This window comes from Uranotaenia lowii, chromosome 1 (genome assembly GCF_029784155.1).
Source record: "Uranotaenia lowii strain MFRU-FL chromosome 1, ASM2978415v1, whole genome shotgun sequence".
NCBI classification, from domain to species: Eukaryota; Metazoa; Arthropoda; class Insecta; order Diptera; family Culicidae; genus Uranotaenia; species Uranotaenia lowii.
The window spans coordinates 58,584,285-58,604,551 of NC_073691.1; the positions used below are offsets into that span (position 1 = coordinate 58,584,285).

Consider the following 20,267-nt stretch of genomic DNA (forward strand, 5'->3'; position numbering starts at 1 on the left):
TTGCAAATAATTTTTCATCCAGTGATCGGAAGGTTCCTCTTGAATTTGTCCGGAACAACACTGAAAATACGGATCATATAAATATTGCAAAACAGTTGAAGACAAAAATGTAAAAAGTTTCAATTTACCTGTTCTTGGCTACTGCTTTAGAGATTCCTTTTTAGTCCTCAGTATCCCGGAGCATATCTTTACACTTTTTCATACGAAAAATGCTCGTTTCTGAACTGCAACAACTGAATACCCGCATAGGTTAATACGATACTCTGAATCTTCCGTATTATTCTTTTCTGATTACATTAATAGTAACGTTCTAAGATGCGTCTTGGCTCGATGTGCTGTTGCTAGAACGGATAAAATATTATTTCTGGAAGATACGATTAATATTCTCCAAAACAAATTGATTATTTTTGCAACGCACCGAAATGATAAAAAAATATTTCAGAAAGATACAATTAATGGTTTTCAAAATCAACTGCGTATTTTTGCAACACGCTCCAATTTTTCTGCTGTCATGGAACACGCGGTCAGATTTATTTCAGAGAAGATTTAAAAGGTCTCCGGGAAGTGTTATTTGTGTGAAATTTGGATCCAATTTCAAGCGGAGGATCACAATAGGACAAGCGTAGAGGTAATTTAAATCACATAAGATTCATTTTGTTCCGCGAAATATTTCAATAGTTTTTCTTAACCGCACATTGTTTTAGGTTCGGAGGAAGAACTCTGCTACCGAAAGCAGCGGGAAGCAGCACTACCGTAGCAGCAGTGTGAATCAGCCGATAGTGCAGCAGCAGCAAAAAACCGGCAGCTAAATGATGGTATCAACGATCGAGCGGCCACTTCCTCAAGATGGTAAAAAAACGATCATTGCAAGCAACACCCATGGGTGTAAATGCATACGTTTACACACAACATCCAGAAAATATCTGACCATCAGGATACGATGTAAAGTATGATAAGTATATTACTCAATTATTTAAAATAAAATAAATGCATTGGAATGAAGAAAATCTTTTTCCTTGTTTCCGAAAATCGAATTTTGAAATTATGTGAAAATAACAAAAACCCATAAATCTTTTTATCGTTGAATGAGGATATGCTGTATCGTCATCGTTTTATAGGTGGATCATTAAAAAAAGATAACACATATGATCGAATAATACCAAAAAAATTAATCTTCATTTAATCATAACTCTACTTAACGACCCGTTCACTGTATCGTTCAGTGTGTCCAAACGATTCCAATACTATTTATGTAATCGTCCATTTATAATCCATTACTATAAGAGTAATCTTTCTGGTGTCTCGGGAAAAAGATTACTGGAACGGTCGTTTTATAATAATGATTTATGCGGGTACCTAGCACCGAAAAATTTATCAAATTTCGAGTCGGACTGAGAAAAAACAATGGCGGTACATCCCCAAATAATTTTGGAACGCTTGAATTTTTAACCATTATTTTGGTTTTCCACCAGAACTTTGAGAATGGTTGAAATTTAACAATTCATTCTGGTTGAAAAACAACAATAATCGAACTTATCGCAAGAAAACCATAAAACGGTTGAAAAAAACTCGAAAATGGTTATAAAAAAATGAGCGTGCACCCATTTACAAGGAAAAAGGAGAATAATCGGTTCTGGTTAAATACCAGTTTTTTTATTCATAAGTTTGCTTATTATAAGACATTTTTTGGTTTGGTTTTTAATCATAGGTTTGTTTATTATAAGACATATGTTTAGTTAAACTAGAATCGTTCAAAGGAAGGAAAAATAAACGAATGGTTAATGTCTGTAAAATTCATTCGAAGCACTAAATAAAAAACAAAAAGGTAAAATAGAATCAACAAAAAAAAAAAAATTTAATTTAACAACTTACGAAAGACAAGAAAATATCGTACATTGTTTTCAAAAGAAGTGAATAATTCAATATTATTGTTTACAATGCGTTAAAACCAAAATGAGTTGATTATATTTTCCATCGTGTATTCTCTCGTTTGTTTACAGCGGCTACTATTTCTGTAAAATGAAAAAAAGGGAGACACCCCTAGTTTGTTTTGTTTGATGCTGCCCGCCGCATTTTTTTGAAACATTTCGGAAGCGTTCCGGATTTAATTGGAATAAAACTACAGATTCTACGGATTTGACTGACCAACAAACGACCATTCAAGATGATGGGCGATAAGAGCGATCAAAGCATCATGGACAAGTCCATGAGATCGGTTTTCGGTAAGTATTCTGGTGTATGTTTTTTTTGTCGGACTATCAATCTACCTCATCGGTATTCTCCACAGTCGGAAATATCCCGTACGAGGCTACCGAAGAAAAATTGAAGGACATCTTCAGCGAGGTAGGACCGGTGATTTCCTTGAAGTAAGTTGTACCTCATTATCCTTAAAATTTGTCAAACTGAATACCATTTAATTTCCCATAGATTGGTATTCGATCGCGAGAGCGGAAAACCCAAGGGTTATGGATTCTGCGAATACAAGGATCAGGAAACGGCACTCAGTGCCATGCGTAATCTGAATGGGTATGAAATTGGTGGCCGTGCTCTGCGCGTTGATAATGCTTGTACGGAAAAATCGCGTATGGAGATGGCGGCACTCCTTCAGGGTCCCCAAGTTGATAATCCGTACGGAGACCCCTGTGATCCCTCGATGGCCCCAGAAGTCATAACCAAAACTGTGGTTTCCCTTCCGCCGGAACAAATGTATGAACTGATGAAACAGATGAAGACCTGTTTCCAGAATGACCCAATAGAGGCCCGAAATATGTTGATTCAAAATCCCCAACTGGCCTATGCTATATTGCAGGCTCAAGTTGTAATGCGCATCGTAGATCCGGCTACGGCGGTTACTTTTCTACACAAGTCTCATTCTATGCCGCCGGTAATCACCAGCGATACTATGATCGTTCCACCCACGCTTTCTCCAGCTCCAATGCCAGTTCCAGCTCCGATGCCCATTCCTCCGGTTGGCGGTGGTTCATCCGGTTTTGGCCCGAGCGCTGGTCACGATATCGATTTGCGCAATGTAGATCCACGTCTAAGTCGTCAGATAGACCAGGACATGCGTTCTCTACCTTCGAGCGGTCCAATGGACAATTTCCCTTCGAGGGGAGTTCCTCCGCCGAGGCCAGTTGGACCTGTTTCAAATGCAGCTTCCGCAAACCAATTTCCATCGGATCCTCGTCAGCGTCCGGTTGATCCTCGACAGGGTCCTAAGGATCCACGTCAACAACCGTCTTCCGGGGCGCCAGTGGGTAGGTCCGGGTCAGGCGTATCAGCATCGGCTGCCAGTGCCGCTGCTGCTGCCTCTTCTTACGGCATTCCAAACGATGCATCGGACCAGGAAAAGGCTGCTCTCATCATGCAGGTTCTACAGCTTTCGGACGAACAGATCGCAATGCTTCCGCCCGAGCAACGCACCAGTATTTTGGTTTTGAAGGAACAGATCGCCAAAAGTACCCAACGATAAATGGACGACGACAACAGCTTGGCATTTTGCATACTACTTTGTTGGTTATTAAGCTGATTCAGATGTATCACTTATTCCCTTCAATATAACATCAAAGGTAAGTCAAGAGTTTTAATATCAGTTTGAATACTTCGAAAGCCTGACAGGTTGTTCTAATGAATAGACGAAACGAGCATAAGGTAAAGTACAAATAGAGGGAATTTCCGAGGGAAAGAGGATTAAACGACCAAATTTTCGGATTGGTTGTGATATAGGTAACTCAATTTGTATTGCTTAGAAGTAATTTTCATCATTTATTTCAATCTTCCAAACCGAAGACGATTAAACGATTAAGGTGTTGAAAGCAACCACACACACAATGAGCCTTGAAACAAGCTCGAAAAAAAAGGTTGAGGTATATTCTTCCACATAGAAGAGTGCATCATTTCGCCGTGACGAAAACTTCGATTATCAGTCAGTTGCGGTTGTTCATGCCCCGCATAATCGAATTGTGGTGTCATGAGTTGTGAGTATATTCATGGACTTATGATTTGAGAAAAGGATGTTTTGGAGTATAAGAGTTGATTGATTTGGTTTCTCAAACAAAAAGTTTCAAAAAATTATTCAAAAAATAGACTAGATAGGAACGAAAGAAGAGATTCAAGAAAGATTAGCTCAGGTTATTAAAAAAAAACAAAAAGATAAAATATCATGGGAACATGCATTTTACCAGTTGTTTAGAAAATCGAAACCTTTGCTGGTGCCTAGCAAACTGTTCAGCTCGTCGAAGTTCTTGTCGTCTTCCTCGACGGAGGAAGACTGAGCCTGATGCAGACTATCACTTCGAGAACTGTGCCGAAACAGGTTAATCTTATCATCATCGAATCCTATGTTTTCCAAAGACTGTTCATCGACTTCATCGCCGACTATTATTGGCGATGTACCGCCAATGGCTTGACCGCATATAAAGTTGGTCAGATAGTTTGTTGCCCCGTTACTTTTCAGTGCCTGAATAACGTTATTTTCCTCATCATAGGATGAAGCCTGTTCCGCTACAACTTTACTGATGGTCTTCGTCTCCAACGGTGCTGTTGTGGTTGAGTCTCTGCTCGTTGCCGAATATTTTGTCTTCTCTAGCTTCTTGGCCAAGTTGGTTTTCTTTTCATAAAACTTGTCCTTATTCAGAGGAAATATCGTGAGATTGATTTGACTTTTGGTTTTGTGCGAAAACGGGAACGAATGTTCATCGCGAAACAATCCAACCGAATCATCGTGGATAACTTTGCGTCCCGTTTTCAAGTATTGGAAGGTATGCAGCGATCTACCATCGTAAAGGTTGACCTTCCGATCGTCGCTATTTTCGTCCGCTCCTATGATGTTGTCGAACGAATCGGACGAGGTGGAAAAGTTGTCGAAATACTTCAGTGTCAGCTCCGGCTTTATCAAGGTTTCGTTGATGATCTCTGCCTGCTCTTCACGGCTAAGGTCGTCCCAGATGTGTTCGTAGGTTGCCTTCACTTCTCCGATGTCCAAGCTGATCTTCCGGGACAGGTCATTTAGGTTGGCGAAGTAATCATCGACGAAGGAACGATCCTGAAGTTTGTTAGCCATCTGTGAACAAACGAAATCGAGTAATGATTACACATTTACACATTGTATATAAATTTTCACATGTTATTGTCAACTGGCAGCACAGATGGAACGAGGATGAATTGGGTTGGTGGCTCACCTCGGTTATCCCAAGGGTAAGCCTTAAACCCTGCTTTAATAGATTGGACCTGAGTCGAGATTTTATTCGTATATTTTCCCGTCTCACGTCCAATCATTATTCCTTGAACGCGGTACTCTATCGTATAAATATTGATTATTTGAGCTAGTGAAAGCTAGCTCAACATCAAATTTTGTCAACTTTTGTCGTAAATAATTCAAGTGCGTTGACACTGTTGAACTCCATGGATCTTCGTTGAAAGTCCTTCTGAATGGGAGTTAAAGTAGTGAAGGATTTCCGTTGAAGCAATCTTTCTTTTTTCCTTAGGATGGCTTGAATGGATCTACTTTGGTATCCATTTTTATTAGCCGTCTGGAAAATATAGTCGAATGGCTGGAGGTGCTCGTGGTGCTCATGGTATTCGTCGGCTTTCTATAAATTTCGAATTGGAATAGGCCTTCGTCTCTTTATACCAGAACATCTAGGAAAGGTAATTTCCTGTCTTCTTCAATTTCGCAAGTAAATTTGATATTCCTATGGAATTTAGTTTATGGATTTTAGAAGGTCTCCAAGAAAATCTTTGTTTACTTCACAAAAAAGTCATCGACGTCAGGCTTACTAATAGTGTTTTCGTTTATTAGCAGTGGTAACCAGTTATCCAGGCGGTTGCAATCCGTAGAAGTTGGCAGTGTGGGGGCTAAGCATAAGGGTAGGTATAGCAATCGCGGGATAGGGACTTTAGGCTAACAACCTACTGCTCCCGATTTGAAATTGTTACGGAATCCGAAAGAAATGACCGACCTGGAACTTTGGCGACGACTTTTAGCATGAAAACACGGACACGAATTGGAACTTGGAATGTTTTAACCCTTGCCCAACAAGGCAAACTGTTCAACTTGCTAGAGAGGCTAGCCGCCTCAAGCTTGAAATTCTAAGACTAAGCGAAGTTTGTTGGCCTAACATTGGAGAACACAAGACACAGTCTGGACAAGTACTGCTTTATACTGGCATACGAGGAGAACACGCTACTCGGGAACGAGGAGTTGGTTTCCTATTAAGCCCGCAGGCCCATGCGGCCCTTATAAGATGAACTACCTCTCAAATCGGCTGCAATTTGTATCCTGGTGCGGTAAAAACAGCGACAGGAAATCCCTCACCATAGGAGTTCCGCAAGGAAGCAACCTGGGGCCTCTATAATGTTTCTCATCTTTATTAACGAACTATCAAAACTGCAACTCAATGGGACACCGCGCATGTTTGCTGACGACACCTTGATCTCATACAGTAGCCCTGATCCCGTTCAAATCGTCCACTGGATTAGTAGAGACCTGGTAGCTTTGAATGAGTTCTTCAACTGTAATTTGCTTTCGTTGAACACAACAAAAACAACATACAATTCCGGACGTCGCGTCATTCCTGAATTGCCAACGATCAACCTTGTTAACACCGAAATACATCGAGTCAGGGATTACAAATACCTGGGATTAACACTCGATGAAAATCTAACCTGGAGTGTGCACATCGAGCAGTTAAAAAAAAAGTTAGCACCAGTCTGCGGCGCACTGTGGAAAATGTCCTCCTTCATTCCAACTGCATGGCTCAAGAAACTTTACTTCGCGCTCTTCCACTCGAGACTGCAATACATGGTATCACTGTGGGGAAGCTCAGCTCGGAGTCGTATGAGGGAATTGCAGTGCTTGCAGAACCGAGCGTTAAAGGCTGTATTTAGGAAACCCTTCCTGTACCCTTCAGTATCGCTGTACAATGACCCCGAGGATTCAATCCTACCAATCCTACCATGCATTCATCTAACAGGTTTGTATCATAAATTAAAGTTTAAGCACAGAGAACAGACATCGAGCCCCGAACAAAAATGTGTTGAAAACGTGTGTGAGAATACAAACCTAAGTTTCAAACCAAATTCGTAAGTGGACTAACATCCATAAGATGTCGCTACCAGTAAACCTATTTTTTCATTTTTTCGACACGCTTAGAAATTAATCCTCACCGCTTATTGAAGGAAGGAGGCACGTGCAATATATCAATGACATTAACACAAACTTTTGTGTAGTACATTTTAAAAACATCATGATTTAAAAAAATGCAAATCATATTTCAATCAAACTTTAATCGCTGTCATATGTCCCATATTGTTCAATCAATATTGGCGCTGAATTGAAAGTTGAATTCCAAGTTTTCTAGAACAGAAAGTGTGAACGTAAATGTTATAATTGTAAGTTTTGGGTCGATATTCCGGTTGATGTTACCTGAGATCGATACATGAGGACTTGTAACTGATGATTAATAATAATAACTTTATTAATTTCTACTGATAACTGAGTTACAAGTCCTCATGTATCGATCTCAGGCAACATCAACCGGAATATCGACCCATAATTTACAATTATAACATTTATGTCCACATTTTCTGTTCTAGAAAACTCTGTACTGATAGTAAAATCCCAGCCCATTCTTCCAAACTTTGAATTCAACTTTTAATTCAATATGGGACATATGCTGTGGAATATATGACAGCGATTAAAGTGTGATTGAAATATGACTTGCATTTTTTAAAATCATGATGTTTTCATAATTTATTACACAAAAAAATGTGTTACTGTCATATATTGCACTGGCCTCCTTTGAGATAAGCGATGAGTATTAATTTCGAAGCGTGTCGAAAAAATGAAAAAAAATAGGTTTACTGGTAGCGACATCTTATGGATGTTAGTTCACTTACGCATTTGGTTTGCAACTTAGGTTGATTTTCTCACACACGTTTTGAGCTCCAGCCCGAACTCTGTTCTCTGTGGTTTAAGTGAGATACTAATTTGTTTTTAATTTTTAAGGAACAGTCGGACTAACATGCATAGCTCCCTACCTAATACCACAGAGAACCAGAGAACGGGCCCCGAACAAATATGTGTCGAATCCGTGTGTAAGAATTTGAATCGTCAGCCATTTTAAAACCGTTAAAATTGGCCTAAAAACAGCACCATCTAGTGGCTCTTAGCTAAGTGACTCAGCTGTTGTTGTCGAATTTTTTTGTCAACAGTTGAGAACACTCAGAACATAAATAACCCAAAATTTACTTCCAGGTAGCACCAAAACAGAGTTCAGCTAGTTTTCTTTTTTTGGGGTGTAGAAAAAGCAACATAATGAAATTTGCAGCAGGAACTATATGCTCTTTAAACGAAATCATTTTCTTTTGGCAATGTTACCTCATTTGGTACTCGTTTTGTATTGAGCCACTGATTTTGTTTGAGACAAAAAGCAAACATTATTTAGTTGATTGAAGAGAAAGCAATAATAGCACAGATAATAGTTCAGTTAACATTTGCCGCAGGATTTCCGTATGATGTGTTAATTTATGATACCATTATAAGCATTTCAAATCTAATTAATCGAAAGTATCACCACCCATCTTCGTTCGAACATTGCGAAATTCTAGCATGTAAACATCGCGTCATTTCTGCCAGGATAGGACTTCAGTACCTACTTCCGAAAATATTTGAAAATTGGAATAGCTTCTTAATATTGAATTTATCTTCTTAGACAGAGCCAAGTAATTGCATGGATGTTACCCGGACACCTAAGAATTCGAAGAATTTAAGGGAATAGCAAAAGGCATTTAAAAGCAACTCGATATCAAATTTTTTTAAATTCTTCAAGTATTCCTCCCTACTATTATACTTATTAAAGATATCCGATAACACCATGCGCCAATTTTTCACTAATCCTACCGAGATAACAATTTTGTGAAAGAAAAAAGAATACTGAAGGAATTTTTAAATTTGTGTTCATTATCGAAATTTATTCTAAATTATAAAAAAAATTCAATTTAGTCTTGATGTAGTGAATTTCATGTCGACAAAAACAAACACAGGCCAAAAACTGAAAAACCATACAATTATTTTAATACCCGATTGAGTGACTGAAAATAAATTTGGCTTTGAGCGCATTTTTCATTCGTTGAAGGTACTATAGTCTGAGCGTGTAGAAAAAAATGGAAAAAATAAAAGTACCGGTAACGACATCTGGTGGCTCTTAGCTAAGTTGCAAAAATGACGTCGTTTATTTTGAAATCACGGTTGGTGTTTTTACACACGGTTGGGGCTCCAGCCCGAACTCTGGTTCTCTGTGCTAATACATCGGTGCATTCTAGAAGAAAGGCGGACCATAACTTTCGTCCAGCAGCTACAACATAACGTGGGATGGCTAGCGATTAGTGAGGATAAGTTGGCCATAACGTGCCAACTCATCCTCACACGAAGAATTCCCGATGAAAAAGGCATTTTAATGCGAATAAATGAAGCATAAATAAAATTCATTGAAACCGAATCTATAAATCCGAAAATCAATAACAATTTTGCTTTCGTTTGAATTGAAACAGAGAAATGAATTCAAATCATACAAAATCGCTAATTTTTAACCCCCTATTCTTTTTAATAATAGCCTAAACAAAATTTGTGTGTTTTACCCAAAATTTTATTATTTTGACAAGTACGATGGATCATTTGTAAAAAGGGTGTATTTCGTTTTCAATCAAACGATAAATTTAAATCAAAACGATACTTTTATTCAGTGTGGCCAAAAATATATTTGTGCTTTTTCCCAACCAAAAATTTTATTATTTTTGGCCGAAATCTTATAATTTTTAAAATATATTTTTCTGCGTGACATTCCTTTAAAAGAGCAATTACTTGCTCGCTAGGAATGCTTTATCATGAATTCACTACCGATGCCTAAAATAAATCGAAATCTAAATCTAACCGATCAACGAAAGAATAATCGTAGCCAGAATCAGAACACGGGTTAGAAACCTTACAATGGTCCAGTGTTATGCGCCAACTGACGTTGCCGATTTGCAGGAGAAAGAGCAGTTTTACAGTCAACTGAACAGCGTGGTTGAGAGAATTCCGAAGGGTGACATTCAAATCCATTTGGGCGACTTCAACGCAAAGATTGGCTCCGACAATCAGGACCTTGAGCGCATCATGGGGCGCCATGGCCTAGGACCGATGAGCGAAAACGGAGAGCTGTTTGTAGAATTTTGTGGCAACAACATGATGATCGGCGGATCGCTCTTCCCCCATCGACCAGCACATAAGGTCACTTGGGTATCCCGAGATGGCCGAACAGAAAATCAAATTGACCACATTTGCATAGGCCGAAAATGGAGAAGGAGCCTTCTTGATGTCCGCAAAAAACGAAGCGCAGACATTGCATCTGACCATCAGCTCGTCCTTAGCGAGATACGACTGAGAGTTGCGCGTGTCCAACGGCGCGAGGAGAAAGTCGGGTGTCGATACGACGTCCGCCGGTTGGAGAATCCAGTGTCAGTGGTGAAAAGGGCATACGTTGAACAGCTAGAATCCCGAGCCTCGGAATTGCCGACAGACGGAACAGTCGAATGTTAAAAATCATTCTGCGCGAAGATCAGCAACCATTCGACGTATCTCCACCATTTTTCGGGTAAAAAATCTTGTTTTTCAAGAATCTCTTCCAAATGAGCCATAAACAGTTCATACACGAATGGGGACAGAGGGTTTCCCATTGGTGCCCCCTTTGTTTGTCTATAGAACAAATCTCTAAATTTGAAGGTTTGTTCCATACACAAGTCCACCAATTTCTTGTAGTTTCTAACTTTGAGTTTCCTAGTGCTCTCATTATGTTGTTGAAGCAACCAATCTTCTAACAGATTAGAAACTTCTTTATTGGGAACACTTGGAAACAAAGCTGAAACATCAAAAGAAACCATGATCTCGTCCTCTTCGATACCTCCCGACGTTCGAAGTGTGTTGGTTACTGATCTTGTTTTAAAGGGTTTCTGCATCCTTTTTGTTGCGATATCTTTGTGTGGGCGTAGTAAAACACTTTTTTACAGTTTAAAATTATTGGTGTATATTAAAACTCTAAGGGACTACAATAAACGTGTTACTACTTGAGATCGCAATATAAAAGTGTAAAGGTGGAAATGACACTTATGTTGAGTTTCCGCCCATCAATCACCCAATGGAGAAAGGACGAAGAGCCGCTTCGAGAGCTGTAAAACATCATTATACTGTATGTGCACACGTGTGTCCAGATGGCCCGACCCAGTGAGATACATGGAAAGGTTCCAATCTATCATAGCGTAGAGTTTTGGGAATTGCCGCTCCATCATGTATCATTTGACTTGTTATAAACTATACCAAACGATAGCGAAAATAATATTTAATGTTTATTGTTAGGAGTACGTGAGCCTGTCAATTATAAACTATAGTTCAGGTTAAGGATATGAAAAAAAGTGGAACTAGATCAGTGTCGATCAATGTGTCAACAATCAAGTTCAGCAACGCGAAGTGAATTTATAATTTTTCCAGCAAACGATCATCCCTCTGTCGCGGCTGCTCTGTAAATAAAAAACATTCCCTCAAACTGACTCGAATGCTAATAATACTGACATAGGCGAATGTAGAACAAAATAATATCACTGGCACGGTTTATGATTGTTTATTTCACATGGAATAAGTTTTTAATAAGAGGTTTATTTCAATTACTAGATCGAATTTTGAAGAGATTGTAATTAGTACCTCTGATAAATAAAAAAAATAAGGCAAACGTATAAGCATACAATGTTCGTCAATCTTGTTTTTTTTTTCTACTGTGATTCTTGGAATTGATGGCTCAGACGTATTGATAAACTCGCAGGCCAATTAGCATCAGAAAACAAAATATTGTATAGATTGTATTAAAAATATTGAAGACTTTCGTAATACATATTCTTCATTTACACATCCAGTGATGTATTAGTTGTTGATTTTTGCAACGAGACTACGCCCTTACATAAATGAATCAAAACTGAAACATTTAGCACACACCGTAAAGCAATTCATAGCAGCATGGAGAAAAAAATCAATAGTGTTGTAAAACACTAAACGCTAACAACCATGATTTTTTGCATTCATCGAAAGAAAAAAAACGTTCATTTATGTGCCCCTTATTGGGCGTGTTCAATTTTTGACTAATTGGTGCACTTTGCGTTCAGGCGAGGATGAAAAAAAAATTGAAGCAAAACGAACGCTCCGTCTCTAAGTAGGAAAATGGTATGACGAAAAAAATGGACAAATAGATCGGCCCGAAGTAGCTGAAGAAATTACCTGTTCTGTTTCCAGTCCCCGCTGCTTTACAGCCAGCGCACTTTCACTCGTGGATCGATTCCGCTATGAATGGATTGTGGTTGGCTCCAATCCAATCAATCAAAACATGAAGCGTAAAGGTGCAAACTGAACTTTGATGACTGTAATTCACGCAATGCCTTCTCTAGGGGTTTCTTCAGGCGATGACGGTAGGCATTTCGCTAGCCAATTTAGAGGAGAGCCGTTCCAGATGCGAAATAATTATCTCGTTTTTACCCTGATAGATCGATTATTTGATGATGAAATCTGCAAGCGCCTGACACTGTACGAGGCCTGGAATGAAAACAATGTTGAAGTGAAATTCTGCGCTCAAGGTTCAATCTCCGAAGGCTTTGGCCGATGAATGCTTTCTTGCCCATCTATGTGTAACCAACGTATGATATGTTTTAAACTTCGTACCTGCGAGATTATTTCTACGTTCAATAAATTAATAATACAAAACTAGAAATTACTGCAAACTATCGAAAAAAATGATTCATCTTAAATATAACCTTCGGAGACAAGATTTCAAGAAATCGCGAAAAAGAACTACTGTTTATGAATGAATAATTCGGTTGATGGCCTTCCACCGTCAAGAGACGATATATGAAAACTGAACTCTCAAGTCAAAAACTCTTCAACATTGATCTGAACCAGTTAGGTAGTGCGTGTTGAAGAAAAATCTCAACCCGTAAAATGCAACATCAGAAAAATGGGGGAAAAACAACACACACAAGCGAAGAGATCTCTATTTACCACCCACCAACCCGACCCGGACGGCCCACAATATGATTGTAAACAAACCACGGGAATGTCAGTTTTTGACGTCGCGACGCGAGAGTTCATCGAGTACGCTTATTTCAGAATATTCAAAAGAGTTAAATCACTGGTTAAATATTTTGAATTGAGTTGTTTTGTTTTTGACATGTTAAGCGGGCCATAGACTACACAAATTGGCCTGTACAAATTCGATGATTCCGCGTCGATTGTTTGATCTATGCTCGCCCACACACTATACAAACATATTTCACGCGAACACAAATGATTGCTGGCGAAAACAGCAACAGCAACAAAAAAAACCATCTCCACCCCGGCTGGGAGAATGTTTTGTACAAAATATTTCGATCCCGACCGATTTTACTCCAACCGTTTGGGCGCTCATTCAAGCAGTGCCATACACTATGCAAATCGTGCTCACAGCGACAAAATTTCATCGAATTTCATCGCATTTGTACAAATGTTGTGTAGTCTGTGGCCCGCTTTACGCACACTTGCTGAGTGTGTACAGATGAGTCGGGACAATTAACCTGAAAAACTCTTGGTGCAAATTTCAGTTCAAAAACCTGGCAGCCAGCCGACGAACACGGTTGTATTTTAGGTTAATGTTCCCAAAATTGAAAAGTATTAGTGACCCTTCCTGAATTATGACACAAATAATAAATAAACGAACAGAAACACAACCGGAATTCCTTTTACCGGACTGTACTATTTACCGGAATTCCATTCACCGGACTATACCATTTACCGGAATTTCTTTGATACGTATAAATTTCGACATAATTACCAAGTACCCAAACTTTGCCCAAAAATAAGTTTTCAGGTAAACTGGATACAATCATAAATTTGTACTTAAAAATTTGTATAAGGTGTTCCGAATCGTCCACAGGGCTTTTCTCGAAACTGGTTGAGTGGCTCATACGACTAAATCAAAACAAACTAGATTTGGGCAGCTCGCACTCTCAAAAGCTTTAAAATATAGATTTAAAACCTCCAGTGGTGATTTAAGCGAGTGTCAATTTTTTTCCGTGTTTGGTACCGCTGTAAACGAAAATCCAATCTCGCTAGGTATCGAACTAGTCACCCCTCAACTTGCGCCGCGAGTATCGATTTCGAACTTCGAAAAAGTGCGATTAATACGTCTGGCAACGCTGCCATAAATAAAAATATGTCGAATCGTCGCTGGTTTTCTCTGCCCGAACAAATGGCTGACGACGGAAAAATTCCTCAAATTTTAGTGTGCTAAAAGTTTGAAAAACCGTTCCAAAATGGTACGTAATGAAGACCGAAGCGTCACCGATTGTTTTGTGCTAGTTTGTTAGTTTAAGCAACGTCTTGAAGATCCGGAAAATCGACCTTTTCCAACGGCCCCATTTGCTTCCTGTGTGTGGCTGATTTTTTTTTCTTCCCATCATACCCACTTCTTGTTTGATTTCGTGTATTTATTATCGTTGATGACGGTTTGTTTGTATGGTTTGGTGCTGCTTGGCCTCTAGTGTGTATAAATATCAACCCGTCAGACAACGGAGTGTGTTAATCGAACTGACGAACGATGGCCATGGTGAAATGACGATGATGATGATGGTCCTCTGGTGGCCGTTCCGAACAAAAATCCGTGTCATAAACGGTGCTCACGAAGTGTAGTAAGTGGTAGTGAATCCGGATGCGAGTGTTGGTGTTGCTTTATAACTTGGGGTAAATGTTGTTGCGACTTGTAAAAGAGTCGAAAAGCTTTTCCAGAAAGATTTGGTGGCGACAGAACAATAATTACCTCGGAAGTTGCTGAATCGACTAGCCCCAGACTTGGCTGTGATACGGTAGGCGAAATCATGTCCTCTTATAAAGTTCCAGTAGCTTGAGCCGAAATAATGGAACCGAGCTTATGTCGACGAATCGATAGCTACCAATCAATAACCAACTTATAAAATGTTAATATTTTATACCTTAGTTAATATTATCGGTTACCTTAAATTTATAAACATTCAGAACTTTCAAATGGCAAGCAAAAGCTCTTGTGCAATTTTTTTTAGTTTTATCAGTTTTTTTGCGGCAGTTTACAAATTCGCCTTTTTTTTTAAATTCAATGATATCGATATATTAATTCCTCAAAGTATTTTTGAATTTCAACAGTTTATTAGAAAAATCATTTTCGAGTGATCATTAAAAAAAAAAATAATCAGTAGCAATCAGTTTTTAATGAATTGTATACCTTTAAGGTATCCGTATGACATCAAAAAAAATTCACTTCATGGTGTAGAGATATGGATTAAATGGGTGAAAATGGTAATGAAAAATAAAAACGATAATAGGAGTAATGGTTCTGAATAGAGGGTGCAAATAGAAAGATATCACAGGAAAACTAACAATTATTTCCTGATTTAACATCATTTATGGGGTAAATAGTTTTGTTACGCAGCGAATCAACTGTACTATCAATACAGCAGACAGATCTAAAACGAATACGAAATCAAGTAAAATTTGGCAGAAATCAGATAAATTAAAGGTTTAAATGTCACATCTATTTAATTGTTCATGTCTGAGCGCACCTTGGAAATCATTCTTATGACGGTTGCTTATAACCACAGTTTTGTGATTCTGAAGGAGTTTAGTCAACATGGAGATTTCTAGTACAATCGTAACCAAAACGACAGTACCATCATGTCACCATCTACCGCCCAGTTAAGCGGTTTTTCAACTTCAAACATGTGTAATAAAAAAACGACGGCAGATTTTTATTCGCTTTCTTTTCCAATACATCTCAAAACTGCTCTACTTTCAATTAAAAATTTAGTGGAATGCGAAAAATGTGCGCTTTTCAAAATAATTAACTAAATTTTGAGGTGTTCAACTGGCCCTATTACCGCCCACTCGACTTTTTTGGGTATCAATAAGGTTTTCTTAAGGAAAAACTATCTAACAACACGGAAACTGTTCTTTTTAGTATTTTCCATATAACGAGCTGTCAAAAGCATTTTGAGGAACTTGAGAGAATACATTTTGTGAAATTTTTCCCGCAAATTTTTGACAAATTGTAACAAAGTGCGTTGACTGACAAAATGATGATTCCAGGCAAACAGCCTCAAGTAACCGGTTACTTTCAGCGATAAAACATCATTTTCTAACATAATCGAACTAAATTCTTCTTATAATTTACACATTTGACACAATACATGCGTTAAAAACAAAGAAATTGTGCGTGACCGGTCATTAGGAACCCACACTTTTTTTTAAACACCAATTACCGCCCATCACTAATCGCTTCAAAAAACAACAACTATTGAAAAAATCGGAAATTTTTCGATGCAAATCTATTCTACGAAAATAAAACTATCGTTTCAAGTCGATTTTAGGTCAAATAGGTACTATCTTGAAAACAAAAACCCTTTTTGCCCTAGGAGTACAGTAATGCTTAGTTCGCTAACAGGCGTCGAATTCAACAATTTGACCGGAAACCAAAAACTAAACATTTAATTTCTGGCTATAGTTGACATAATTAAGTGATGTTTTTTCAGTGAAATGATCGAACAATGATGCCGACACAGAACACAGGTTTTATTTTTGGAGAAAACATCCCAGTTTTTTTTAAAATACAAACAAAAGGGTGATTTTGGGCGGTAAATGGTGTCTGGGCGGTAGATGGTGACATGATGGTAATTAAGACGGTGGCCGCACGCAAGCTGGTCGTGGTCATCTTGTTCGGAGACGAGGACGAAGCAGAAGGTTGCGAAAATTGGTTCAGCAGTTTTCACTGCTGCCATTAAATCAAACAAAGAGTTTAATCTTGAATTGGTTAAGAAGTTTTCACTGTTCAGTCTCGTTTGAACTACGGTACGTTGCACATCGTGTGTGTGAGCTGAATTGAAATCTAATTTATTTTTCTTCTCTCCTTCCACACTCTATTGTCGAGCGGTGCAATGACCCACAACGATACACCAAGGTCATCGAAAAATGAAGTTCGAGTACGGAAATATCACGAAAATTATGCTGGGCCATATCTCGTTATGGCTGAAACAAATGTCGGGAATATATCTGCTGCGAAGATTGCTAAAAGTCTGGTGAAGAAATTTGGTGACGATTTTATTCGTGCTATGCCGGTTTCTAAAACCAAAATGAAAATTTTGATGCGATCGAGGGATGCTGCTAATGAAATAGCAGGCATCGGTACCTCAAATGAAGTGCGTTTTTTTATCCCCCAACGGCTGGTGGAGTGTCTGGGGGTAGCCTATATTGAGCCGGATATTTGTGATGAAGAATTGAAGTTTGCTAATGCTTACGATAAACGCAAGTCGAATCAAGTTGATAACCCGGAGATAGTTCATGCTCGTCGTGTGCTTAGAAAATTGGCTGATGATAAAGAGGAAGCCCTGTTTACGGTGATTTTTACTTTCGCTGGGCAGAATTTACCTACTCACATCGAGTTAAATAGAGTGCTTTATGCTGTTAAGCAATACATTTATCCTGTCCGCCAGTGTGGTAACTGCTGGCGCTTGGGACATGACAAAAAAGGATGCAAGAGTGCTAAACGCTGCAATCAGTGCTTGGATCAAGTGGGCGGCGAAGATCATGCGTGTGAAAATAGTGAGCCACAGTGCGTTAACTGTTTAGGCTCCCATCGGGCCAATGATCACAAGCTATGTCCGAAAATAATTCAAAAAAAGAAAACCGATAAAGAGCGGCGTGACACTTTTTCACAAGGACGTGTCGATTGGTTTTGTGGAACAAATTCAAATGATTCATCAAACTCACTACCTATCATCTCTCAACCAACAACAATATCCACCGTGGCAGTAGCTTGCCAAACAAATAATGTTGACAAGAATGGATCTAATCCTTCCAGCAAACGTCGTTATAATGTCGATTCGGACGATGAGCTTCCCCAACTTGAAGTTAACATTTCTGACGGGGTTTGCGATTCGATCCGATCGACGATTGAATCTACTGAGGTCATCGATATCGTTGCAGATGCTCTGGAAGTTCCTGAGGAAGATATTGAAACTCGACAAAAAATCCAGCAAATGGTTTTGGAGAGAATTTCAGATGTTGTTAGTGATAAAATGAAAGGCTATTTTGCTAATCTCAGATTATGAAAAAGACCACACCAAGCACTTTAACAACCACCGTTCCTCTGCAATGTCTACAATGGAATTGTAGAGGGATAAATAGTAAACGCTCATCCTTAATCCAGCTCATAAATACACATAATATCAATATTTCGCTTTTGAGTGAAACACATCTCGACAGTCACACAAACTTTAATCTACCGCAGCACACCATGTTTCGTAAAGATCACAGACGAAACTCGATGGGCGTAGCCATCGCGATTCGTTCAGAACTAAATCCCGTAGCATTTCCTATTGCACTGCCAGCGGATATTCAAGCCGTTGCCTGCCAGATCAAATACATCTCCGGGTTGATCACTATTGTATCTGTGTACATACACCCGCAAGCCAACATATCGCAGACTCAGTTTGAAAATTTTTTATCAACCGTTCCGAAACCGTGCATCATTGGAGGAGACTTTAACGCAAAACATCACCTATGGGGAAGCGAGCATGGAAACATACGTGGAGACCGTCTTCATCAAGCCATCGAAACATCTCATCTCGTCATTCTCAACAACGGTCAGCCAACTAGGTTTGATGTAAACCGGTCGTGGGGCGCAATTGATATCACGCTGGTTTCTTCGAGCCTTAGTTTGTGCTTCGACTGGGAGGTTTTGGATTCACCAAATGGAAGCGATCATTTTCCGATAGTTTTTCATTCGAGTACTACATGCGCGATGAAATTCTACTCTGGAATTAATGTTCGAAAAATCGACTGGGAACGTTTTGCCGGAAGCCTCGAGGAATCATTCGTCGAAAATGGAGAACCGGATAGCTTTGATGTCTTCTTTGAGCTGATTTGGCAAGCACTGCGCAGGTCCTGCCCATCAGTAAACTCGAACCACACCCGCCGAATACCGCAACCCTATTGGGACGAAGAGCTAACAGAAGCGAAGAAAGCCACCAGAGTTGCTTTCCGCGCTTGGAAACGGGAACTGTCAACCGAAGCTTACGAAGGGTACGCTAATACAGAACGAAGGTTCAGAAATTTGGTACGCGAGAAGAAGAGGAAAAGTTGGCAACATTTTTGTGATAGCTGTGATAGTTCTACGTCCCTCACAACCTTATGGAGGATGGCCAGAAGGTTCAAAGGACGCGGAGAGCCATCAAAAAACATCAGAATTTCGGACAATTTGGCCAACGATGTTTTGGACAAGTTGGCTCCCTCATCTGCCAAAAATCCACCCCCGGTTTTTCTACAATGTTCGTGTTGCTCTCAAACTGGTTTTCCATTCTCAGTATCGGATATTCAAGCTGTTTTGAAAACCGGTAAAGATTCGGCTCCTGGTTTGGATGGTGTTCCATATTCCGTCATAAATCGTCTCCCATGGGCGGCGCTTAGTCAGTTGCGAATAATCTATTGCCAAATTTTTGCTTCAGGAAGAATTCCGGAAAGCTGGAAAACCTATAAAATTGTACCGATTCCTAAAAGTGGCCATGATCCGATTTCTCCTTCTGCTGTTCGTCCAATCGCGTTAGCTTCATGTTTTCGCAAAGTGTATGAACTCATAATCAAAGATCGACTAGAACATTTCATCGAAAACAACAACTTGTTCCCTTCAGCTATCAACGGTTTTAGGAAAGGACGAGGAACAATGGATGCGTTGTTTCCACTGATTAACGAAGCTTCCTTAGCTTTGAAAAGAAGAGAGCATGTGGTGATATGTAGCCTCGATATCAAAGCCGCCTACGACAACGTGGAAATTAATGTTCTGGTCCGCGAATTACGCTCATTAACAGTCCCTGAATGTCTAGTAAAAAGTATCTTCCATCTGTTTGAAGAAAGGAATTTGTGCATTTCGAGTGGATTAGATTCAATATCTAGGACAACGTGGAAAGGCCTTCCTCAGGGATCTCCACTAAGTCCGTTATGCTTTAATGTTGTGATCAGTGGATTGATCAACAGTGTCCCTCCTGATGTGATAACCGTAAATTACGCCGATGACACAACAATTGCTGTAAGAGGAACCTCACTGGAGCATAGTTGCGAATCTCTCCAAAGGGCAGTGGATATAGTTGTGGAAAATATTTTCGACCTTGGGTTAGAACTTTCGCCGACGAAATGTAAG

General features: G+C 39.3%; 2 protein-coding genes across 2 annotated transcripts; one reads left to right on the forward strand and one right to left on the reverse strand.

Annotated features, from left to right (window-relative positions):
* The first annotated feature begins 2,040 nt into the window (after positions 1-2,040).
* LOC129742475 (cleavage stimulation factor subunit 2 tau variant) lies at positions 2,041-3,573 on the forward strand. The gene is made up of 3 exons (XM_055734397.1): positions 2,041-2,222; positions 2,288-2,366; positions 2,428-3,573. The coding sequence occupies exons 1-3, from the start codon at positions 2,165-2,167 to the stop codon at positions 3,470-3,472; spliced, it is 1,182 nt and encodes a 393-aa protein (XP_055590372.1). The 5' UTR covers positions 2,041-2,164; the 3' UTR covers positions 3,473-3,573.
* Positions 3,574-3,749: 176 nt separating this feature from the next.
* Positions 3,750-12,990, reverse strand: LOC129742542 (uncharacterized). Its single transcript, XM_055734476.1, has 3 exons — positions 12,740-12,990; positions 12,302-12,613; positions 3,750-5,062 (listed from the first exon to the last, which is right to left on the reverse strand). The coding sequence occupies exon 3, from the start codon at positions 5,060-5,062 to the stop codon at positions 4,178-4,180; it is 885 nt and encodes a 294-aa protein (XP_055590451.1). The 5' UTR covers positions 12,302-12,613; positions 12,740-12,990; the 3' UTR covers positions 3,750-4,177.
* Positions 12,991-20,267: the final 7,277 nt, after the last annotated feature.